The 22,292-nt window shown below is 44.9% G+C and overlaps 1 protein-coding gene and 1 pseudogene across 4 annotated transcripts in view; both read left to right on the top strand.

The window, feature by feature from the left end:
* The window catches only part of KCTD1 (potassium channel tetramerization domain containing 1), a 174,917-nt gene extending 164,230 nt beyond the window's left edge, over positions 1–10,687 (top strand). For 3 of the 4 annotated variants that reach the window (XM_017651216.3, XM_017651217.3, XM_037025401.2), the window contains exons 4-5: positions 5,917–6,222; positions 9,744–10,687. In XM_017651216.3, the coding sequence (XP_017506705.1) occupies positions 5,917–6,222; positions 9,744–9,902 (465 nt within the window). In that variant the 3' untranslated portion in view covers positions 9,903–10,687. The remainder of the gene's footprint in view (positions 1–5,916; positions 6,223–9,743) is intronic. The other variant, XM_037025406.2, reaches the window with a different exon arrangement.
* Positions 10,688–20,526: 9,839 nt separating this feature from the next.
* LOC108399404 (deoxynucleotidyltransferase terminal-interacting protein 1-like) lies at positions 20,527–22,090 on the top strand (annotated as a pseudogene).
* Positions 22,091–22,292: the final 202 nt, after the last annotated feature.

Raw genomic sequence — 22,292 nt, 5'->3', positions numbered from 1 at the left:
GGCCACCAGTCAGGGAATGTGGCAGCCTTTGGATGCTGGAAAAGACAAGTAAACCGATTCTCTGCTAGACCGTCCAGAAGGGGGGAAACCTGCTGTTACCCTGACTTGAGCCTTTGAGGCCCACTTCAGATGCCAGGCCTCCAGAACTACAAGAGAATAAATTTGTGTTGTTTTAAGCCACCAAATTTGTGCTAATTTCTTACAGCAGCAGTAGGAAACTAATATACCATATATATCACTTCCTCCCTCTTAGGAAAATGTTTTCTGAATTCCAAATATTTAATCCAGAAATAAGCTTTTGAAATACGGTCCATTTGCGTTTTGGAGTCCACCCACATTTACCTTCTTGTTCCAGGTACCAACTTCCAGGGTCTTAGGGAGGCTCAGTTTGTTCATCTGAGCTTATTAAATGGGAACTTGATCTTTTTGCCTCAAAAACACATTTCAAATCTCCCCCCCAAAAGTTATTTTAAAAATATATATTCTAGGACCTTAAAATTACTTAAACATGATAATAGGTCTGTGAACAGATCTATTTCTATTTAACTGGATATAAGGCTAAACAGGAAATATGGATGAAGCTTTCTTAAGTAGGGAAGATAAAACTGTCATGATGAGCAGGGCAAAGAATGACAGCATCTAACATGTTCTGGAGTTGCTTTGCTGAGAGTAAACTGGGATGCTCTAGATTCATTTCCTTCAGCAGAAGGTCTGGGACCGGACCTCCATAAGCTCCTGGCCATTTCCACCTTGTACCTTGCAAAGAAGAGACCCAGTTGTCTGGAGTTTGTAAAAACCAAAGAAAGGACTGGTGGGTATTGCCAGATACGAACTGAAGCTGAGGGAAGATTTCAAAAGATTTAGACATCATAAGGAAATGAGCACAAAGCCTGAAAATCTAAAAGGAAACATGATAAACTCTTGTAAGTATGGGAGTTAGACAATAAAGTTGAATGATCCTAATTGGGAAAGGAAAGAAGGAAAAGTTTTCTAAAAAAAAAGCAGCCCCAGGCTCTGAATCAGTTCTGCGGGGAGCTCTCTGCTGAGCCAGGACCGGACTTGTGCGCTAGGAAGTGGAGAAAGACGAATATAAAGGTGCCTGCCAAGAAAACGAAGGGCCAGCACGAGCCTAACCATTGCAGAAAATGGTAACCATGGGCACCTTTTTAGATGTCGGGCTGGAGGACACTTGGAGGCAGGTTGGCATAGGGAGCTGTGCTCAGCTGTCATCTTGTGTCTGCCACCACCAGCACAGACAGCAGCTCTGCCCAGAGACCAGGTGGAACAGCGTGGCAAAGCAGAAACGGGCCCTGACAGTCAAAAGAGCGAAGGAACACCTGGCGGCTTAAAGCGGTTCGAGGTGAGGCCCAGATATCACGTCCCTGGTGGCAGCGTGAAAGCCCTTTTTAAGCCTTCACTTTAGCAATGACTAGCAGGATCCTTAAAAAAATCTCTGAGCAGGGCCAGAGGTCTCCCAGGGGCATTTCCTAATCTTCCAGGAGATAACAGTGAGTGTGAACAGCGTTATGTAGGGAGGGGCCCTGTCAGTCCACAGCCAGACCTCAGAGTGAATTGCCCCACCTGTGGTTTATGGGCTCAGAGGGCAAAAGAAGGCAGTGAGGATTCAGAGTCAGCAGAGGGGGACTTGTGACCCCCAGTTCTGTCAGCCGCAGTACCTCCAGATGACAGTCGACAAACCGGTAGGTCAGGGCACGTCGCAGACATAGACTTGCTATGGATCAGAGCTGGAAGCAAACTGAATATAATGTACTCCCCTCATTTTACAGATAAGGGGACCAGAGCCCTCAAAAGTTAAGGAGACTCTCTAGGCAGTATGGAGAGCTGGGCTCTTCTCACATCTTCAGCCTCTCCTTGGAGTCCCACCCAAGCACTGTTTCAGCAAGGCATCTCAAGCTGGATGATCAGAGAGCAATAGATTTTTTAACTGCTTCAATTGCCAAAATCCAGAGCCTTCATTTATTATCTGAGCATCAGTCTGAACAAAGGCCTGTATATAGCCCTGTCTTCTTGGTACTTTTAAGAAATGATTCACACCTAGAACAGAATACCCAGTTCAAAATGACAGAAAAATAGGAGGGAGACCTAGACCACTGGGTGGCAGAATCCAGATTTTCTCAGTACATTAGAACGAATTCAGAATCTACAGCATGCAATTTGAAGAGGGATAACTAATAGGGGATTAAAAATATTCAAGAATGCTGAATGAGGAAAACCTACCTCAAAAGCAGCTCTGGTGAAGACAGATGTAGGGATTTCCATGTGTGCATATATAAGCTCAAAGAGTGAGCTGTGGGGCTCACCTTCAGGGGGCTGCCTTGGGAGCTCAGGCAGCCTTGTACCACCTGCTCGGGAGAACACTGGCCCCCAGAGATGCCCATGGCCTACTTACTGGAGGCTAGGAATATGTCACCTTACACGGCAGTAATCTTAATGGGCCCAGTTTACTCACAAGGTCTGTACAAGTGAAAGGAAGAGGCAGGAGGGTCAGACCGAGAAGATGTGTCAATGGAAGCAGAGTAGGGAAGATAGGGGACCTCAGGCCACAGAACACAGGCAGCCTCTGGGAGCTGGAAGAAGCAAGGAGATGGATTCTCCCCTAGAGCCTCCAGAAGAAACAGCCTTGGTGACCCAGTTTAGATTTCCGACTTCCAGAGCTGTAAGAGAATGCATGTGTTATTTTAAGCCACAAAGTGTGTTGGAATTGTTACAGCAGTGATAGGAAACTAATACAGGCTGTGTTAAGAGTGGTTAGTGTCCAGCCACACCGTGATTGAACAGTGCACACTATCACATCTGAACTGCTAGGTCCAGTTCTGACTTTGGTTTTAGGAAGTGTGTTGACAAAGTCAAGTCCATACCGAGGTTGAAGGACCTCAGAGTCATAACAAATGGGAAAGAGCTGAAAGGACTGGGTATTTTCAGCCTGAGTAATATTAACACATAAGAGTTGTCTTCAAATGTTTGAAAGGTTAACATGTCAAAGAAAGTTAGGATCTCTAACTACAGAGGACAGGATTAGAACATATAAGCTGGAGTTACAGGGAATTCCAGGTCATTCTAACCAAGACAGAGCTGCCAACAGAGTACATGCTGTGCCCTGTTGGGCTGTAAGTTTCCCATCACTGAAAGCATTCAGTCAGGCTGAATGGTCACTACTCAGTGATGTTACAAAGGACTCCTCCATAGGGGCAAGTCTGCCTGTCTTGCCAATGGGTTTCAGCACCGGGCAAGTTCACTATAGATTCAATGTGACCAAAGAAATGACAGTAGAACGTTCTTGGAGTGAAAGGGTTATATGCAACTTTATTTCCACGGTGGCAGGTCAATCCCTAGAATTCCATCCACTCAGAGCCAGTCTTCATGCAGCAAGCTGGTCTCTGCCTCTGGGCCTCTGTACCCCTGCAGCCATCTCAGCCTCTGTCCTCGGCGCTGCCACCACTCCACCCTCTGCTCTCCTGCAGCCTTGCAACCGTGCCACCATGTCACCCAGAGCACTGGGCAGAGCTCTTTATATAGAGTCAATAACGATGACATATTGCCCACATGTGTGTAGTGAGCTAGCCAACCAGGGCCAGGTGAGAACCTTCACTGTATCCACACTGCTCTAAGCCCTTTACTCTAAAATTCAAAGACTCAATGGCATATTTTCACTGGAGCCCCAATTCGTCCTTGTAATTAAATCTCACAGGAAAGTAAAAAGTGGTAGCAACATTCTTGCCTCTGGTGCTTGTGTTACCCTCAGTGCTGTTTTTAAATCTTCTTGAGAGCTGGCCTCTTGGTAAGGACGGAGGTCAGCATCTCACAGGCAGTGTATTTCAAATATGGGAAGATGGCAAGGTCCCCGGAGGGGGACCCAGGAGGCCGGAAGAAGCGGTGCTCCCCACGCCCACCCTCAGGCTGGGCTAGGAGGCTTTGGTTCTGCCCTAAGAGCAGCCACACCTCAGCTTAGTTCTCAACTCCTCAAGCCAAACAAGATCTCCTGTGGGTCAGGAGGCTGAGCAGGTGACAAAATGCAAACCGAAGACAGTCAGAGCAATGGGCTGCTCTCCTATAGGAAACCAAGTCCTGGCTGATGCAGCTGCCAGCAGCAGATGGACTAGAGAAGCAGCCCATTCTGCAGATGAGGACTGGCAGTAACATCTTCACCTGGCCCGGGCTTCTCGGTGTGGGAAGTTGGTGATCGAGCTGGAAGCCCACATCCCGCTCTTGCCTCTCTGCCATTTTCTCTGGTAGCCCTGCATAATGCCGCCACTGAGAGATGTGCAAGAAAAAGAGCAAAGTGCCAAATAAAAAGAGTGCTCCAGTGGCCATGCTCTGCCCACGCTTCATGCTGCCCAGACAGCTGACGTCTCTGACGCCAAGGCCCAGCACAGCACTTCAACTCTCCTGCGGGCGCCTGGTGCCGCCTGCCAGCTGCAGCCCGTGAGGAAAGTAGCTTTGCCTGGATCGGTTGATTAAAACATTCTTAGTCAACGTGTCTGGACAAGTATCCACTTATCTCACACCCAGCAATGACTGTGGTCATAGCTATGTTTAGACATAACATTGACCTGCTTGAAAACATTGCTCCAGGCTGCTTCCTGCCCGCCATCCTCTGTGTCCTCCCATTCAATGGCCAGTGTGCGTGTTTCAAGACCTGCTTGCCAGATTTCTCTGTTCATTCAACGGCTTCTTTCTAAGCAAGAGAAAAGGTGTCTGGCCAGTGGGTTTCAGGTGGGCAAGTTCACTGTGGATTCAGTGAGACCACAGAAATGACAGTGGAACATTCTTAGGGTGAAAGGATTATACCCAACTTTATTCCCACGGTGGCAGGTCAGTCACTAGAATCTTGTCCACTCAGAGCAAGTCTGTGTGCAGCAAGCTGGTCTCTGCCCCCGAGCCTCTCCACCCACACAGCCGTCCTCTGGACCTCTGTCCTCGGTGCTGCCACCACTCCAGCCTCTGGTCTGCTCTCCTGCAGCCTTGCAGCCATGCCACCGTGTCACCCAGAGCACTGGGCAGAGCTCTTTGTAGTCAATAGCAACGTATTTCCCACACGTGTGTAGTGAGCTGGCCAACCAGGGCCAGGTGAGAATCCTGGCCACAGGAACTTTCATTTTATCTACAAAAAGAAACCATCCTAACATCTGGTGATGGAGCTTTCCGCTTCTGCGCCCCTCTTGCAGGAGTCGGGGCCTGATGTTTGCCTCTCTGGCTCGTGGTGGCAGCACCGAGAGCTGGTGGAGTAAGGCATCAGCCTCCCAAAACCATCACAGATCAACACCCCAGTTTAGGTAAAAGCAGCGCGCATGCCCTCCAGGCACCCACCCACCCCGTCTCTGGCCCTCACCCCACCCCCAGCCCCCTGAGAAGTCCCAGAGCTGCCGCTGAAGATGACCAGGAGCATGGGCTTCCAGGGAACAGTGCACAGCTGTACTCCCCGCACCTCAGCTAAATGTGTGTTCCATCCGAGAGGATATATAGTTGCTTCTCACCAACACTATTCAACTTTAGCCACCCAGAGGCATTTATTTTCCTCCTAGCAGAGAAAAGTCTTCGGTAAATCCTTCCAAATCTGTTTTCTTGGCTGCAGAATGGAAATAATAATGGCTCCAAATTTATGGGCAATTATGGCTATTACAGGACTTAACTCACATTTTTAAAAAAAAGGCCTTTAAGTAGCCTTAAAGTGAGCAATTCAGTTAGAAGAAGGCCCTAATACCTTAGCTCCTTTCATCATAACTGACTGAATGAATGAGTGAATCAAACTGAGACTGTACCAACGTGCCACAAGTGAAAAATTACACCCAGATTTGATTACTGAAAGAAGAACAGAGGTGGGAAAAATCACCTCCTTTCTGTGGGCATTTTCCATACTTTGTATTTTTACACTGTAAAATACCTTTTTTTTTTCAGGACTACACTTTGTTATATGAAGAGGCAAAATATTTTCAGCTTCAGCCCATGTTGTTGGAGATGGAAAGGTGGAAGCAGGACAGAGAAACTGGTCGCTTCTCCAGGCCCTGTGAGTGCCTTGTGGTGCGCGTTGCCCCAGACCTGGGAGAGAGGATCACGCTCAGCGGGGACAAATCCTTGATAGAGGAAGTGTTTCCAGAAATTGGTGACGTGATGTGTAACTCCGTCAACGCGGGTTGGAATCACGACTCCACTCATGTCATCCGGTTTCCACTGAACGGCTACTGCCACCTCAACTCAGTCCAGGTAGAGTGTTGTTGGGTGGCACCGGGTGGCACGCAGGGCTGTTCCCTACTCTTGCCCTTGCACGGCGCCCCTCCTCCAGGAGCTGGGAGACCTCGTATGGTGACCCTTCTGTCGGGTAGGTGAGTGCAGTGACCCCTTACAGCATTCATTCAGGTCCAGGGTGTTTACTGAGCATCTACTAGGCACCAAGTGCTAGTCTGAGCACTGGAGATACAGAATGAAACAACAGCTCTGTTTCATGGAACTGGTATTACAGGAATGGAATGGGGGCAAACAGTAACCAATGCTAAGTGTTGGTCAGGGACTGAGAAGAGGGTGTCTGGGATGGAGTATGTCCTGCACAGAGAGCAGCGAGTTCTGGAGCCCCTGAGGTAGGAGTGTAGCTGGCAGGTGTAAGGTGAACGCCAGGGTGGCTTGATGGAAGTGAGTCCTGGACAGGGAGGGCTAGCCCACCAGGCTTGCAGGGCCCACGGACAGGTCGGGGGTCGCCTCGAAGAGGGAGGTGACTCTCCGCGGTCTTTTCATTTTGGTTTCTTTGGGTTTTGGTCTGTCTGCTTGTGTGAGAGAAATAGAAGCCATGTGAGGATTTGGAGCAAAAGAGTAACTGGAGGTAACTCATGTTTGAAAACGAATAGTTTAAGCTGCAGGTGGGAAACAGGGGCAGCAAGGGGGGACTAGGTGGACAGCCATGGTCCAAGCAGCAGATGAAAAGTGCCCAATTTGGACCATCTTGAACATAGAGCTAAGGAAGTTTTCTGACAATGGCTTCGGGTTGTAAGCCAAGGAGGACTAAGATTTTGGATAGAACTGGATGAATGAAATTGCCATTTTCTATGGGAGGTGGCTTGAGGGCGGAACTTGGAAGCTGAGCTTCCGCCCTGTGGGCTGCCACATGCCCGAGATGCTGGTGGACATGGTCGTCGCGCTGGGCCGTGGGCAGCACGTGCAGGCAGCTTACCTATCGGAACAGGTAAGCCAGCCCGGTTCACCCCCTTCCTTGCCGATGAAAGTGAGGCACACCGGGGTCATCAGGCCTGTGTGACTCAAAAGGATCTGAAGTCAGTGGCATGAGGGTTTGGGTTTTTTCCCTTTTTAATGGAAACGGGCCTGTGACTTTGTCCAATGGTAACCTAACCGCTCCCACAGCTCAGAACTAGAAGCACCCACGCTACCATTCTGCCCCGTGAAGATGGCTCCACAGCTACTTGGAATTTTAGAGATTTATGAACAAGTCTCTGGGGGCAGACTGGCAGGAAACTGGCAGAAACTGAGCCCGGCTGTGCTGGAGGGCTGCGCTCGTGGGCAGCAGGGCGGCTGCCGGGCCGTAGTGGGCAGGGGGTGACCCCAAGCAGCCCAGGCAGTACTCCTGCGCAGGGCCCTGCGCGCCTCTCCCATCCCACACGCGCCCTGCCGGGCAGAGCCACACAGAGCCAGGACACATCCTAGGCTCTTCCAGGACCCCCACCCGTGGCCGCAGAGCCTCGGCCCCACCCCAGAAGGCACGAACTAACCATCATAACTTCATATGCCTGGTGAGCTGCCCCGTCTTTCGAGTCCGGTCAGATGCAGCGAATTCCACTGGGTTAACGCTGGCGGATGCCAGGGCCATGACCTACTCTAGCTCCCCGCTGTGCCCACCAAGAAACAGGCATTCAGCGGCTCTGCAATAAGGCCCAGGAGACCTGATGCCCCCAGAGTGATTTTAATATTCTCAGATGATCTTGAACCTCAGGGAACTTTGCAATTAATACGTTGATGTTTAAAAATTCATGGCTGAGAGGTCCAAGTATTTGCTTTAGGTTGGAATAAGCTTTGACCACATCCAAGATAACACTGGATTATATTGAATAATTATCCTAGTAGGTGTATCAGACTCTCTGGGGAGAAAGCTTAGGAATTTCCCCAATATTAGTAATCTAGCAACCCAACAATACCTGAAAGACAAACAGTGTCAGGGTGAGGTTCTTTATCGCTCATGGCGTCCTTAGTAATTCCTTTGCTAATCACAGCAGAGAATCCTTTCCAGCACGGTGGTTTGGCAGACTGGGGTTTTTCCTGCTGCCGGGCTGTGTGCCTGCCTCTGCTGGGGAATCATAGAGTGAGCTGCTCTTCGCCTCTTTACTCACCTACCACCAAAGCACATCCTGATTTTGAACTTCAGGATTGTTCTCTCCTCCTGTCCTTTTGCTGACTGGTGTGTGTATGTGCCTTGTGAATATAGCTACAGAAACAGAGCATTGCAAGGTACAATGTTCATTTTGTTCTCATAAGGACTTGGTTTGGTTTTTGTTTTTAATTTGCCAGCATTTGAAGTTCTAATTTTTAGAAAGTATACTTCTTGAGCTCCAATCTCATCTAGTTAGCTGTTTTTCAAAATAGCATCTTATATTTTCCATACAAACAATGGTAATTTTTACCAAACTGTAAGGGTTCACTTTATATTGACTGTTTTGAAAGTTTTTAGAAACAGTTCATTTTATTCCAAAAAAAATTTGAACCAGGCCTTTTTTTTAAAGTTCTGATTAAGTCATCTTGCCTTTAGAGTAGTGTAGAAGTAATTTAATTATATCCAGAATCCTGGCAGGGCATTTAGAAGTCTAATATTTGTTAAATTCCCAAAGATACAGAATGCTCTAGGTCAGTTTCTTGCATGTTTACCCACAAAAGAGTTGCAGGAACTCTTTCCTGCATTTGAGATGTGTAGTGACCAACCCAGGGATCTATCTGGCATTAGATATTTTATTTCAAAATTAAACAAGAGTTATATAGCTAATGTTTATATAAAAAGTTTAAAATACCTTTATTTTTGGTATGTTTTCTACTATCTTATCACCATTTATATTTGCCTCTGAAAGCCCAAAAACAATAAACCTATTTCAAATGCCACAAATTTGAGAACCTATAGATGAACTTCAGCTGTCTTCAATCATCTCTTTTCTCTGCTACTGAAAATGTATCAATCTCCCAAACTGAAATATATAGAACTCAGTATCAGGAAACTTGAACAGTGACAGAGTTGAGAATGAATCACTAGCTGAGTAAATTCAGATACTGTCAGTCTTTCCATATTCTTTATCATCTCAGAGAGTGTATTTTAGGAATAAGTGAGCTTTGAATTGTGAACCTTTCTTTTTGCACATTTGTAAAAGACATGGGATTTGAAGTCGAACAGACTTGAGTGGGAAACCCAATCCCATCACTTACTAGCTGTGAGCCTTGGTTGTCTCATCCATAAAATGGGCTAACCACCCATTAGGACAGCTGGTTGTAATGAGTAAGTGAACTGGCATGTGCAAAGCAAGCATATAGAGGTGCATTTCTGGTATGAGAAACATTTTTACCCTCCTTCCTGCCTTTCAATGCAGAGTCTTCTTTGAAAGCGAAAACTTCGACTTAGGGCTTGGATGAGGTTGACCAGAGCTGCACGTGATCTCAGACCTTGTGACAGTTCTTTGGGGTGTTTATGTGACCCAAAGGACACATCTCATCCCTAACCTGATGCTTGTCTTGGCCCCTCACAGGTCCTGGAGAGGTTGCAGCAAAGAGGATTTGAAATAGTGGGCTCCTGCGGGGGAGGAGTGGACTCATCGCAGTTCAGCGAATACGTCCTGCGACGGGAGCTGAGGCGGACACCGCGCGTGCCCTCCGTCATCCGGATAAAGCAGGAGCCTCTGGACTGAACGGACAGATTTCTTATGCAAAAAGGAAAACAACATACACAACAAATAACGCAAACAAAAAAGGGACATTTATGTGCAGATGGGACAGCAAACCAAGTCCTGGACCTAAAATTGAATAAAAAGACACGTTTATATCCAATAGAGACCACACCTGTATTCATATGGGAACAGTTGGAATAGTGATATCCTCAAGGTGTAAAAAATATATAAATATATATATATACATATATATATATATGTATATATATATATATATGTCAAAAGGTAGGAAATGCAAAAAAAAAAAAAAGACAAAAAAAAGGTGGTAGCTATGGTTGGTGCTGTGGTGGCCGTGAAGGGGCCTGGGCGCCAGGCCTCCGACCAAGAACAAGCCATGAACAGTGAGGAAGCGTCTCCTTGCAGTCTCCATGCCAACAGCCATCACTATTTCTTTTCCCTTTGTCTTTCTTTCTCCCTTATGTTTGCTTTTTAACACCTTTCATTTCTTTGCATATGGAAGTTTCGTGTCTCTAGGCAGGGACCAGGCAGGACTTCAGAGAAACTCTCATGAGCACATTGCATCCAGAAGACCTGAGACACGAAATTTTAAATGTAGTTTGTACAGAGATCACACTTGTTTGTCCACCTCACAGATGTGAACATTACTTTGTTTTTAAACTGATTGGTTTTGCAAAGGGGCCAGAATTATTACTTGTTAGAGTTGCTCCAGTTTGAGCCTGCTGCTTTCCTACAATTTTTCAAATTTTATAATGTATTAAATACAATAAACTCTGTTTAAAAAATAAGGTCTGTGTGACACACACGTGCTGGGGGTGAGACTATATTAAAATGAAATCTTTCTTTTTTTTACTTTTCTGTGTTGAGCATCGAAAAGAGGCCTAAAAGCTGAAGCCTGTTTTTGAGATCAAAACCTACTAATGGGTAAGGATGGCATCACCTGTGCTAAACAGTTTCCACTCAGGAAGCATTACACCCCAGGCCCTGTTATTCTGCATTGGTTAGCGAGATAAGTCTTCCCCCCTGTGAGCTTTTCCTTTACAGATTTCAGTTACCTATTGCTGCAGAGCGAGCCATGCCCAAACTTGGCTGCTTCAAACAACTTTTTATTCTGGCTCACGATCCTGTGGGACTGGCTTCTCCCGCTGCACGGATGTCACTGGGGGCGTGACTGGGCTGTGGGCATCTCCATGTGGGGTGGGGGTCTCCCAGCACGGGACTGGGGCTCCGATGGGGAGGGTCCCACACCCGAGTGTTCCAAGGGAGACGCAGCAGAAGCTGTGGCCGTCCAGAGGGCGGGGCCTGCAGCTGCTCAGTGCCCTTCTGCAGGAACCTGGTGGTTCCAGAGACAGAGCCAGACCAGATTCAAGGTGGGGGGATAAAATCCAGCTCCTGTTGGAGAAGGTGACAAAGAATGTGTAGCCAGCTTGAATCCACCACCACACCTATCCAGGAAATCCAGAAAGGAGGGAGGGCACTATGACTTTAGATGAAGTAGGGACAACCCCACGGCCAGAAGGATCACTTTGCTACTAGCCAGGGAAATGAGAAACCTGAGAGCTCCATACTGCTTTGGAATTAAGCCCTCAGCTCTTCCAAGGCATTAGTAATTCCAGAGACTTCTCTGCCAGCCCTGTCCCCACCTTCCCCCTTACTTCCTCTTCCTCATTCCAGACACTCAAAATGAGCCTGACATGATGGTGAGCCTGACAGGTGAACTTTAAGTGTTTCTGCTACAGAGACAGTCCTGTGGTGAGGGGCTCTTTCCATCCTGAACTTACTTTCTTTTCTTAAATTAAAAATTCTGTGCCTGAGGACACTAGGAATGAAAATATCTCTGGCTCTTGAAAAACTAAAAGTAAGCCATTCATGGCTACTCTCAGCCCCGCCACAGTCAGCCCCAACACCGCATCGCTCTAATGCTGCTGGCCAGCCTTCCACATGGTTGGTTAATGTCCCCTGATCTGGAACGAATACACCACTGCCTCAGATGGAGACCCACGGCTGCTCCCCCCACTGCTGCCTGGTCCTCCAGGTCCTGCTGAAAGGAGGATGAAATCGCTATCTGCTTTTATTGGTAGTCCATTCTTACTGGGGAAAATTTTGTAAAAGCAGTAAAGCAAGAGCCCTGCTTTGGGATTTACTACTGGCCATCATCATCAGTTACCGTCTATACAGCCCTGTGTGCAGGTAGCGTAGCCCCACCAAACACTCCACAGAATTACTTGCATTAGCTATTGGCATCCACTTTCTTCTTTTCTATGTTCTTAGGCCTATTTATACAACTCCAACCGACCTGCACATTCTTTCTGCAAAACTCTGATCCAGTTCAACAGAGCAAACATATCACGTGGAATTTTCACATTTTTAGGTCTTATGACATAGAGATTCCCAGATACTAAAGTACTTCAGGAAAGAGCTGCTCAATCAAAATATAATTGAGTCACAATCTTAGTTTTTCCCCTACTTTTTATTATGCAATATATGCTTACACTCAAACTTCACTAGTGGTCCCAGTGAGGATCTTTATAGCCGTGCTGATCTTCCCCCAGAGGATCTGCTCCAGGTTCATGCACTGCATTTGTTCATTTCTCTTTAGACTCTAGTTTAGAAAGGTTTCCTCATCTGTTTTTTTGTTATTGTTTTTTGTCTCCCCGGACATTGGTTATTTGAAGAGTCTGGGTCAATTGCTTTCTAGCTTGTTGCACAATCTGAATTTGTCTGCGTTAGTCCCTCATTGATAAAGTCAGGTTTTGTTTTGTTTTTTGTAATAACACCGCATAGATGATGTTATATCCTCACTATATCACATTGCAGGGGGCTGCTGGGCCCATCACGGGGATGGTAAATCATTTTTCTTTGGCTGTTATAAATCTTACTGCATGTCTGTCCTACTTTTTCTCTGATAATAGTGGTTTTGGCTGCTTGGTTGAAGTGACATCCAACAAGTTTTCTCCAATGTAGAAGCAGCTTTTTCCTATCCTAACTCATAAGTGATCTACAGGATTAAACTGAGATGGTGGAAATTCTCTGTCCCTCCACACCTTGTGCCTGATGATTTTAACATTCATTGGTCATCTTTTCCTGAATCAGTCCTTACCCTGCTGGTTATAAAAGCATACTTTTTAAAAAGTTCCTTTGCCTAAACCATGGGTATTTTGAAATAACTTTTTTTTCAAGCAAAATACATTTCTTTAGTCTAAGTCACACAAACTGTAATCTTTGACCTGCTCTATTCTAAGAAGTATTTTAGAAAAATACAATGAAACAAGCCATTTCTAAACAGCCTTCCAAATATTAGGTGAATTTCTACATAGTAATAATAGCCATGTATTTAACATTTGCTGTGTGCCAGGCACTGTACTGAGCCCTTTCCCTGTTGATAACTCACTGGATCCTCATGACATCTAGGTTGTAATCCCCATTTCTCAGGTAAAGAAACTAATACCCTAAGATATTAACTAAAAGATAGGATAAAGGCAAATATTCATGTGAGCATTATAAGAAGCCCAAACAATTTGAGAAAAAGTAAGTTCACTTGTTGTCATAGGATGAGGAAGACAGTAAATTATTTATTAATAGCATTTTCTCATTAAATATCCCTTAAGAATATTTTGAGAATCGCAGATTAAAGATGGCGGTGTGAGAGGAGAGACAGAGGCTTCCTCCTAAAACTGGATACAATTAGAAAATTTAATAGGCACAACTAATCCTGAGAGAACAACAGAAAAGAGGGCGGCGTCAGACTGCACACACCTGGAGAAAAGAGCAGACCTCACCGAACGGGGTAACATACCAGAGCTGTGGCTCCACGGGACCCCAGCTCACCAGCGGGCAGAAGAGAAACGGAGCAGGGAGGGAGTGGAAGGCTTGGGGCTGCTGAATACCTAGCTCTGGAGATCTGCACTGGGAGCACAAACCTACATTTCATGGTGCTTTCATGAGACTCGCATGACTACCAGGTTGGAAAGTTAATACAGGCAGAGTTCCTGGGGAGACTGGGATTCCGGCCACTTGTGGAAAGCAGGGATCCATATCCGGCTGCTCTGGGGTGAAAACTTATACCTGTGTGCCCGGCCCACTGGCTCAGGCAGTGGACACAGGCACAGCAGCCGGGAGGCAGGGAACAGCTCTTTCCTCCCCCCAGGCACCACTACCACTCCACTGCAATCCCCGACATTGCTTCAGGGGCTGAGCAGCTCCAGAATAAAGCTTCTGGACATTACAGAGCACCATATACAAACATGAAACAACAAAGGAACCTTGTCCCGAATAAAATTATTAATACAACTCCCGAGAAAGATTTAAATGATATGGACCTTGTGACTCTTCCTGAAAGGGAGTTCAAAATAAAAATCATCAACATTCTAATGGAGATACGGAAAGACATCCAAGAACTCAGGAATGAATTCAGGTCGGAGATCCAATCATTGAAGAGCACAATGGAGGGTATTAAAAGAAGGTTGGATACAGTGGAGGAGACAATAAATAAAATAGAAACTAGAGAAGAGGAATACAAAGAAGCTGAGGCACAGAGAGAAAAAAGGATCTCTAAGAATGAAAGAATATTGAGAGAACTGTGTGACCAATCCAAGCAGAACAATATTCGCATTATAGGGATACCAGAAGAAGAAGAGAGAGAGAAAGGGACAGAAAGTGTCTTTGAGGAGGTAGTTGCTGAAAACTTCCCCAATCTGGGGAAGGACATAGACTCTCAGGCCATGGAGATCCACAGATCTCCCAACACAAGGGACCCAAGGAAGACAACACCAAGACACATAGTAATTAAAATGGGAAAGATCAAGGATAAGGATGGACTGTTAAAAGCAGCCAGAGGCAGAAATAAGATCACATACAAAGGAAAGCCCATCAGGCTAACATCAGACTTCTCAGCAGAAACCTTACAGGCCAGAAGAGAGTGGCATGATGTATTTAATGCCATGAAGCAGAAGGGACTGGAACCAAGATTACTTTATCCAGCAAGATTATCATTTAAATTTGGAGGAGGGATTAAATAATTTCCAGGTAAGCAAAAGCTGAGAGAGTTTACCTCCCACAAACCATCTCTACAGTCTATTTTGGAGGGACTGCTATAGATGGAAGTGATCCTAGGGTTGGATAGCTGTCACCAGAGGTAGTAAAACCATGGGAGGGTGAGTGGAGCAGCTGATTGTGAGGTAAATGCAAAATTAAATTGACTATCCCCAAAATCAATCAAGGGATAGACAAAAAGTACAGAATTTGAAACCTAATATATAAAGAATGAAGGAGGAAGAAAAAGGAGGAGAAATAGAAAAGAACCTTTAGATTGTGTTTGTAACAGCATACTAAGTGAGTTAAGTTAGACTCTTAGAAAGTAAGGAAAGTAACCTGGAACCTTTCTTAACCACGAATCTAAAGCCTGAAATGGCAATAAGTACATACCTATCAATAATCACCCTAAATGTAAATGGACTGAATGCACCAATCAAAAGACATAGAGTCACTGAACGGATAAAAAAACAAGACCCATCTATATGCTGCTTACAAGAGACACACTTAAAACCCAAAGACATGCACAGACTAAAAGTCAAGGGATGGAAAAAGATATTTCATGCAAACAATAGGGAGAAAAAAGCAGGTGTTGCAGTACTAGTATCATACAAAATAGACTTCAAAACAAAGAAAGTAACAAGAGATAAAGAAGGACACTACATAATGATAAAGGGCTCAGTCCAACAAGAGGATATAACCATTCTAAATATATATGCACCCAACACAGGAGCACCAGCATATGTGAAACAAATACTAACGGAACTAAAGGAGGAAATAGAATGCAATGCATTCATTTTAGGAGACTTCAACACACCATCCACACCAAAGGACAGACCCACCAGACAGAAAATAAGTAAAGACACAGAGGCACTGAACAACACACTAGAACAGATGGACCTAATAGACATCTACAGAACTCTACACCCAAAAGCAACAGCATACACATTCTTCTCAAGTGCACATGGAACATTCTCCAGAATAGACCACATACTAGGACACAGAAAGAGTCTCAGTAAATCCCAAAAGATTAAAATCCTACCAACCAACTTTTCAGACCACAAAGGTATAAAACAAGAAATAAATTGTACCAAGAAAGCAAAAAGGCTCACAAACACATGGAGGCTTAACAACACGCTTCTAAATTGTCAATGGATCAACAACCAAATTAAAATGGAGATCCAGCAATATATGGAAATAAAAGACAACAAAAACGCAAAGCCCCAACTTCCATGGGACGCAGCAAAAGCAGTCTTAAGAGGAAAGTATATAGCAATCCAGGCATATTTAAAGAAGGAAGAACAAACCCAAATGAATAGTCTAACGTCACAATTATAAAAATTGGAAAAAGAAGAACAAATGAGGCCTAAAGTCAGCAGAAGGAGGGACATAATAAAGATCAGAGAAGAAATAAACAAAATTGAGAAGAATAAAACAATAGAAAAAAAATCAATGAAACCAAGAGCTGGTTCTTTGAGAAAATAAACAAAATAGATAAGCCTCTAGTCAGACTTACTAAGAGAAAAAGAGAATCAACACACATCAACAGAATCAGAAACAAGAAAAGAAACATCACAATGGACCCCACAGAAATACAAAGAATTATTAGAGACTACTATGAAAATCTATATGCTAAGAAGCTGGAAAACCTAGAAGAAATGGACAACTTCCTAGAAAAGTACAACCTTCCAAGACTGACCACGGAAGAAACACAAAATCTAAACAAACCAATTACCAGCAAAGAAATTGAAGTGGTAATCAAAAAACCCCCAGGTCAGATGGATTTACCTCAAGAATTTTATCAGACATACAGAGAAGATATAATACCCATTCTCTTTAAGATTTTCCAAAAAATAGAAGAGGAGGGAATACTCCCAAACTCATTCTATGAAGCCAACATCACCCTAATTCCAAAACCAGGCAAAGACCCCACCGAAAAAGAAAATTACAGACTAATATCCCTGATGAACGTAGATGCAAAAATACTCAATAAAATATTAGCAAACCAAATTCAAAAATATATCAAAAGGATCATACACCACGACCAAGTGGGGTTCATCCCAGGGATGCAAGGATGGTACAACATTCGAAAATCCATCAACATCATCCAACACATCAACAAAAAGAAACACAAAAACCACATGATCATCTCCATAGATGCTGAAAAAGCATTCAACAAAATTCAACATCCATTCATGATAAAAACTCTCAGTAAAATGGGAATAGAGGGCAAGTTCTTCAACATAATAAAGGTCATATATCTTAAACCCACACCCAACATTATACTGAACAGCAAGAAGCTGAAAGCTTTTCCTCTGAGATCGGGAACCAGACAGGGATGCCCACTCTCCCCACTGTTATTTAACAAAGTACTGGAGGTCCTAGCCACAGCAATTAGACAAAACAAAGAAATACAAGGAATCCAGATTGGTAAAGAAGAAGTTAAACTGTCACTATTTGCAGATGACATGATATTGTACATAAAAAACCCTAAAGACTCCACCCCAAAACTACTAGAACTGGTATCAGAATACAGCAAAATTGCAGGATACAAAATTAACACACAGAAATCTGTAGCTTTCCTATACACTAACAATGAACCAATAGAAAGAGAAATCAGGAAAACAATTCCATTCACAATTACATCAAAAAGAATAAAATACCTAGGAATAAATCTAACCAAAGAAGTGAATGACCTATACTGTGAAAACTACAAGTCACTCTTAAGAGAAATTAAAGGGGACACTAACAAATGGAAACTCATCCCATGCTCATGGCTAAGAAGAATCAATATTCTCAAAATGGCCATCCTGCCCAAAGCAATATACAGATTTGATGCAATCCCTATCAAATTACCAGCAACATTCTTCAACAAACTGGAACAAATAGTTCCAAAATTCATATGGAAACACCAAAGACACCGAATAGCCAAAGCAATCCTGAGAAAGAAGAATAAAGTAGGGGGGGATCTCACTCCCCAACTTCAAGCTCTACTACAAAGCCATAGTAATCAAGAGAATTTGGTACTGGCACAAGAACAGAGCCACAGACCAGTGGAACAGATTAGAGACTCCAGACATTAACCCAAACATATATGGTCAATTAATATTTGATAAAGGAGCCATGGACTTACAATGGGGAAATGACAGTCTCTTCAACAGATGGTGCTGGCAAAACTGGACAGCTGCATGTAGAAGAATGAAACTGGATCACTGTCTAACCCCATACACAAAAGTAAATTCAAAATGGATCAAAGACCTGAATGTAAGTCATGAAACCATTAAACTCTTAGAAAAAAACATAGGCAAAAATCTCTTGGACATAAACATTAGTGACTTCTTCCTGAACATATCTCCCCACACAAGGGAAACAAAAGCAAAAATGAACAAGTGGGACTATATCAAGCTGAAAAGCTTCTGTACAGCAAAGGACACCATCAATAGTACAAAAAGGTACCGTACAGTATGGAAGAATATATTTGTAAATGACAGATACAATAAAGACTTGACATCAAAAATATATAAAGAGCTCACACCTCAACAAACAAAAAGCAAATAATCCAATTAAAAAATGGGCAGAGGAGCTGAACAGACAGTTCTCCAAAGAAGAAATTCAGATGGCCAACAGACACATGGAAAGATGCTCCACATTGCTAGTTATCAGAGAAATGCAAATTAAAACCACAGTGAGATATCACCTCACACCAGTAAGGATGGCTACCATCCAAAAGACAAGCAACAACAAATGTTGGCGAGGTTGTGGAGAAAGGGGAACCCTCCTACACTGTTGGTGGGAATGTAAATTCATTCAAGCATTGTGGAAAGCAGTATGGAGGTTCCTCAAAATGCTCAAAATAGACTTACCATTTGACCCAGGAATCCCACTCCTAGGAATTTACCCTAAGAATGTAGCACTCCAGTTTGAAAAAGACAGATGCACCCCTATGTTTATCACAGCACTATTTACAATAGCCAAGAAATGGAAGCAACCTAAGTGTCCATCAGTAGATGAATGGATAAAGAAGATGTGGTACATATACACAATGGAATATTATTCAGCCATAAGAAGAAAACAAATCCTACAATTTGCAACAACATGGATGGAGCTAGAGGGTATTATGCTCAGTGAAATAAGCCAGGTGGAGAAAGACAAATACCAAATGATTTCATTCATATGTGGAGTATAAGAAAAAAGAAAAACTGAAGGAACAAAACAGCAGCAGAATCACAGAACCCAAGAATAGACTAACAGTTACCAAAGGGAAAGGGACTCGGGAGGATGGATGGGAAAGGAGGGATAAGGGCAGGGAAAAAAAAAAGGCAGAGGACATTAAAGGTCCAAGGTAAAAACCTCCATAAGAGGATCGAAGAGCTTTATGCCACAAAGTTGTTTTATTGTTTTAAGGCTGATATTAGAACATGGAGATAATGACTATTTGTTGATGGTCTAATATTTGCTTTAGATACATTATTTATTTTAATCCTCACAATAACCTTGCAGAGGTAAGAAAGAGTTCAGAGGGGCTGAGAAAAAATGCCCAAAGTCATAAAGCTAGTAAGTGGTGGCTGTTGGAATAGTAACAACAGATAGCATTGTTTGGGCATTTACTTGTGGCACAGTTCTAAGTGCTTCACAGGATTTAACTCACTTAATCCTCACTCTAACCTTGTGACTTAGGTACTATCCCCCATTCTACAGATGGGGAAACTGAGGCACAGAAAGAAACGTGGGTCACACAATAAACAGTAAAACAAAGGCAGGCAGTCCCATTCCAGAGTCAATGTTCTTAGTCACCGTATCAGACTGGATTTGAGCTGTCTTTCTAACTGCAAAATTTATGCACTTTTTCCTACCCCATATTATGACATGGTAAAAGTAACTTTCTCTACCACCCATAAATGGATTTAATTCTATTCAGGGACGTCTCACTTCTAAGGCCGAGCCATGGGGAGTCTGAGGTACGCCACAGCTGTTAAGTGCCTGCATCCCCAGCCCACACCTGAGTCACCCATCTAGGGAGAGAAGCCCAGCTCCCTGGGGCTGTGGACATCCACGGTCTGAGATCCACCTTCATGCTGATGCCTCAGATGCAAGAGGCCCCTGGAGACAAGGCCTGGAGAGAGCCAGTGGGTGTATTGTTGGATGGCTCGGCTCAGACCCAACTTGTTGGGTTTCTGGGTCCCCGCAAGAGGCCCAGTCCAATTATGTGGGCCGGGAAACAGGCATATTAAAACCTACAGTTTTCAAAGACTGAACATCTGGAGCCTCTATAAGAAATACTGCCTTCTGCTCCCCAACCCAGCCCATGAAAACCTGTTCCCCTCATCCAGCCCTGCATTTCTCCATCGGCCTCAGACCAGCAGGAGAACAATCCTTGACTGAAAACCCACAGTCCACACCCGAGGTGCCATGGGTCCAGAGAGGAAGCCCCAACCACCCCCCACACACATCTCTGGGCGTCTGAGAACCCTGCAACATGTAGCAGTTTGGTTCCCATGGTAACTCCATGGCTGCGAGCTGAGTGCTTCTGTGACATCACAGGGCCACTTCCCAGCCGGTGGCAGAGTCAGACCAAGGTTGCAGTGACTGGGACACCATGGAAGCCACTGGCAACGTTGAGCAGCCGTGGGACCCGGCGGGGCTGAGCAGGGCGGCCCCAAGCTGGGAGACGCAGACGCAGCAGGGCAGCTGGTTTTCAGGAACCCTTGGAATATGATGATAAAGCACCGGCAGGTGCAGCGAAGGGGCCATCGCCCACAGATTATGACAAATTTCACAGACCCTTCCATCTCCATGGACCTCCTCCGAGCTGTCTTGCAGCCTAGCATCAATAAGGAGATCCAGACTGTCTTCAACAAGTACATGAAGTTCTTCCAGAAGGCAGCACTGAATGTGCGAGAAAATGTCGGGGAAGACGTGGATGCAGAGGAGCTGATCCAGGAGGCCTGTCGGAACTGCCTAGAATGGGCTAAACTACTGTTTCCTAGTAGAGAAAAAGTAATGCCCAGATCGATCCCTGAGCTTCCAGGAATAAAGCATGCCAGGCAGGCAGAAGAGGAATGTGCCCATCGCGAAAGCCCCATTCCCAAAAAGAGGAAGGAACGGCCTCTTGGACACATGATCTCAAATGACAGGGCAGCTGCCGGCAAGGTACGGAAACCAAAATCCTGTGAACCAAATCCCAGAGAAGGCCCCAAGTGGGACCCAGCTCGGCTGAATGAATCTACCACCTTTGTGTTGGGATCTCAAGTCAACAAGGCCCTGGGGATGGGGGGGCACCAGAGGGAGAATCTACATCAAGCACCCATACCTCTTTAAGTATGCAGCTGACCCCTAGGACAAGCACTGGCTGGTTGGGCAGCATCACATGCTGGCAACAGAGGGGAAGATGGCCTGCCTCCTCACCGAGGAGGACATCCGGGACCTCGCTGCCAGCGATGACTACAGGTAAAACAAGTGGTCTGTCTCCTACTTGCCCCCTGACCTACCCACAGCAGACCCTGGGATGACCTTGGGTCTACATTCTCCCCCATGTCTGTTCCAGATGAAGCCTGGACCTGAAGTTAGAGGAGCTGAAGTCCTTTGTCCTACCCTCCTGGATAGTTGAGAAGATGAAAAAGCACATGGAGACACTACGCAGAGAATGAGCATCGTGCTGTTGGAGCATCTTCACAAACCTGAAGCCCACTCCCCTGGGGACACTTGGCAGCTCCCCTCCACGGCCCTCATACCCACATAAGTGAGGCCACAGCTGAGACTGTTCCTAGATGATCTCAGCAGCATTAAGCTGTGCCTGGGCTAGTTTGTAGTGACTCACTGCAGAGCACCCCCAGACTGGCATGTAGTTATACTTCCATAAAGTTATTGGGATAAGATAGTTTGTAAATAGTTTGTAACAAAAACACAGATGGTGAAAAAAAAAGCCTAAAAATAATTTGTTGAAAGGAATAAAAGAAAACTTGAATGAGTGGGAATAAAAAGAATATTTTGAGCACCACTTACAATAATTTGGGCACTTGGTTTTAGTGATACTATGATGACTGTGACACAGTTTCTGCCATGAGATGCTGGGAGTGGATCGGGACCTGCACATCAAGTGGCAGGATGAGGATATGTATGTAGGTCACTGCAGTACAAGGCCCTGGGATATGAGTCATGTCATATTCACAAAGCAGGTATTATAGAAATGATAGATGTCAAGGGATCACACTTAGTTGGGGACATTAGAAAAGCATAATAGAGGAGATGGCACTAAAAGTTTGGAAGGCTTTCCCCAAGGCAGATGTATAGAGGGAAGGAAAGGCTCCAGGCCGGGGAGCCTGAGGCAGATGGAGAGTGGTGTGGGAGGCAGGCTGCCCGGGG

The sequence above is a fragment of the Manis javanica genome, chromosome 9 (assembly GCF_040802235.1).
Source record: "Manis javanica isolate MJ-LG chromosome 9, MJ_LKY, whole genome shotgun sequence".
Classification (NCBI taxonomy): Eukaryota; Metazoa; Chordata; class Mammalia; order Pholidota; family Manidae; genus Manis; species Manis javanica.
This window is presented reverse-complemented; position numbering and strand designations above follow the sequence as displayed.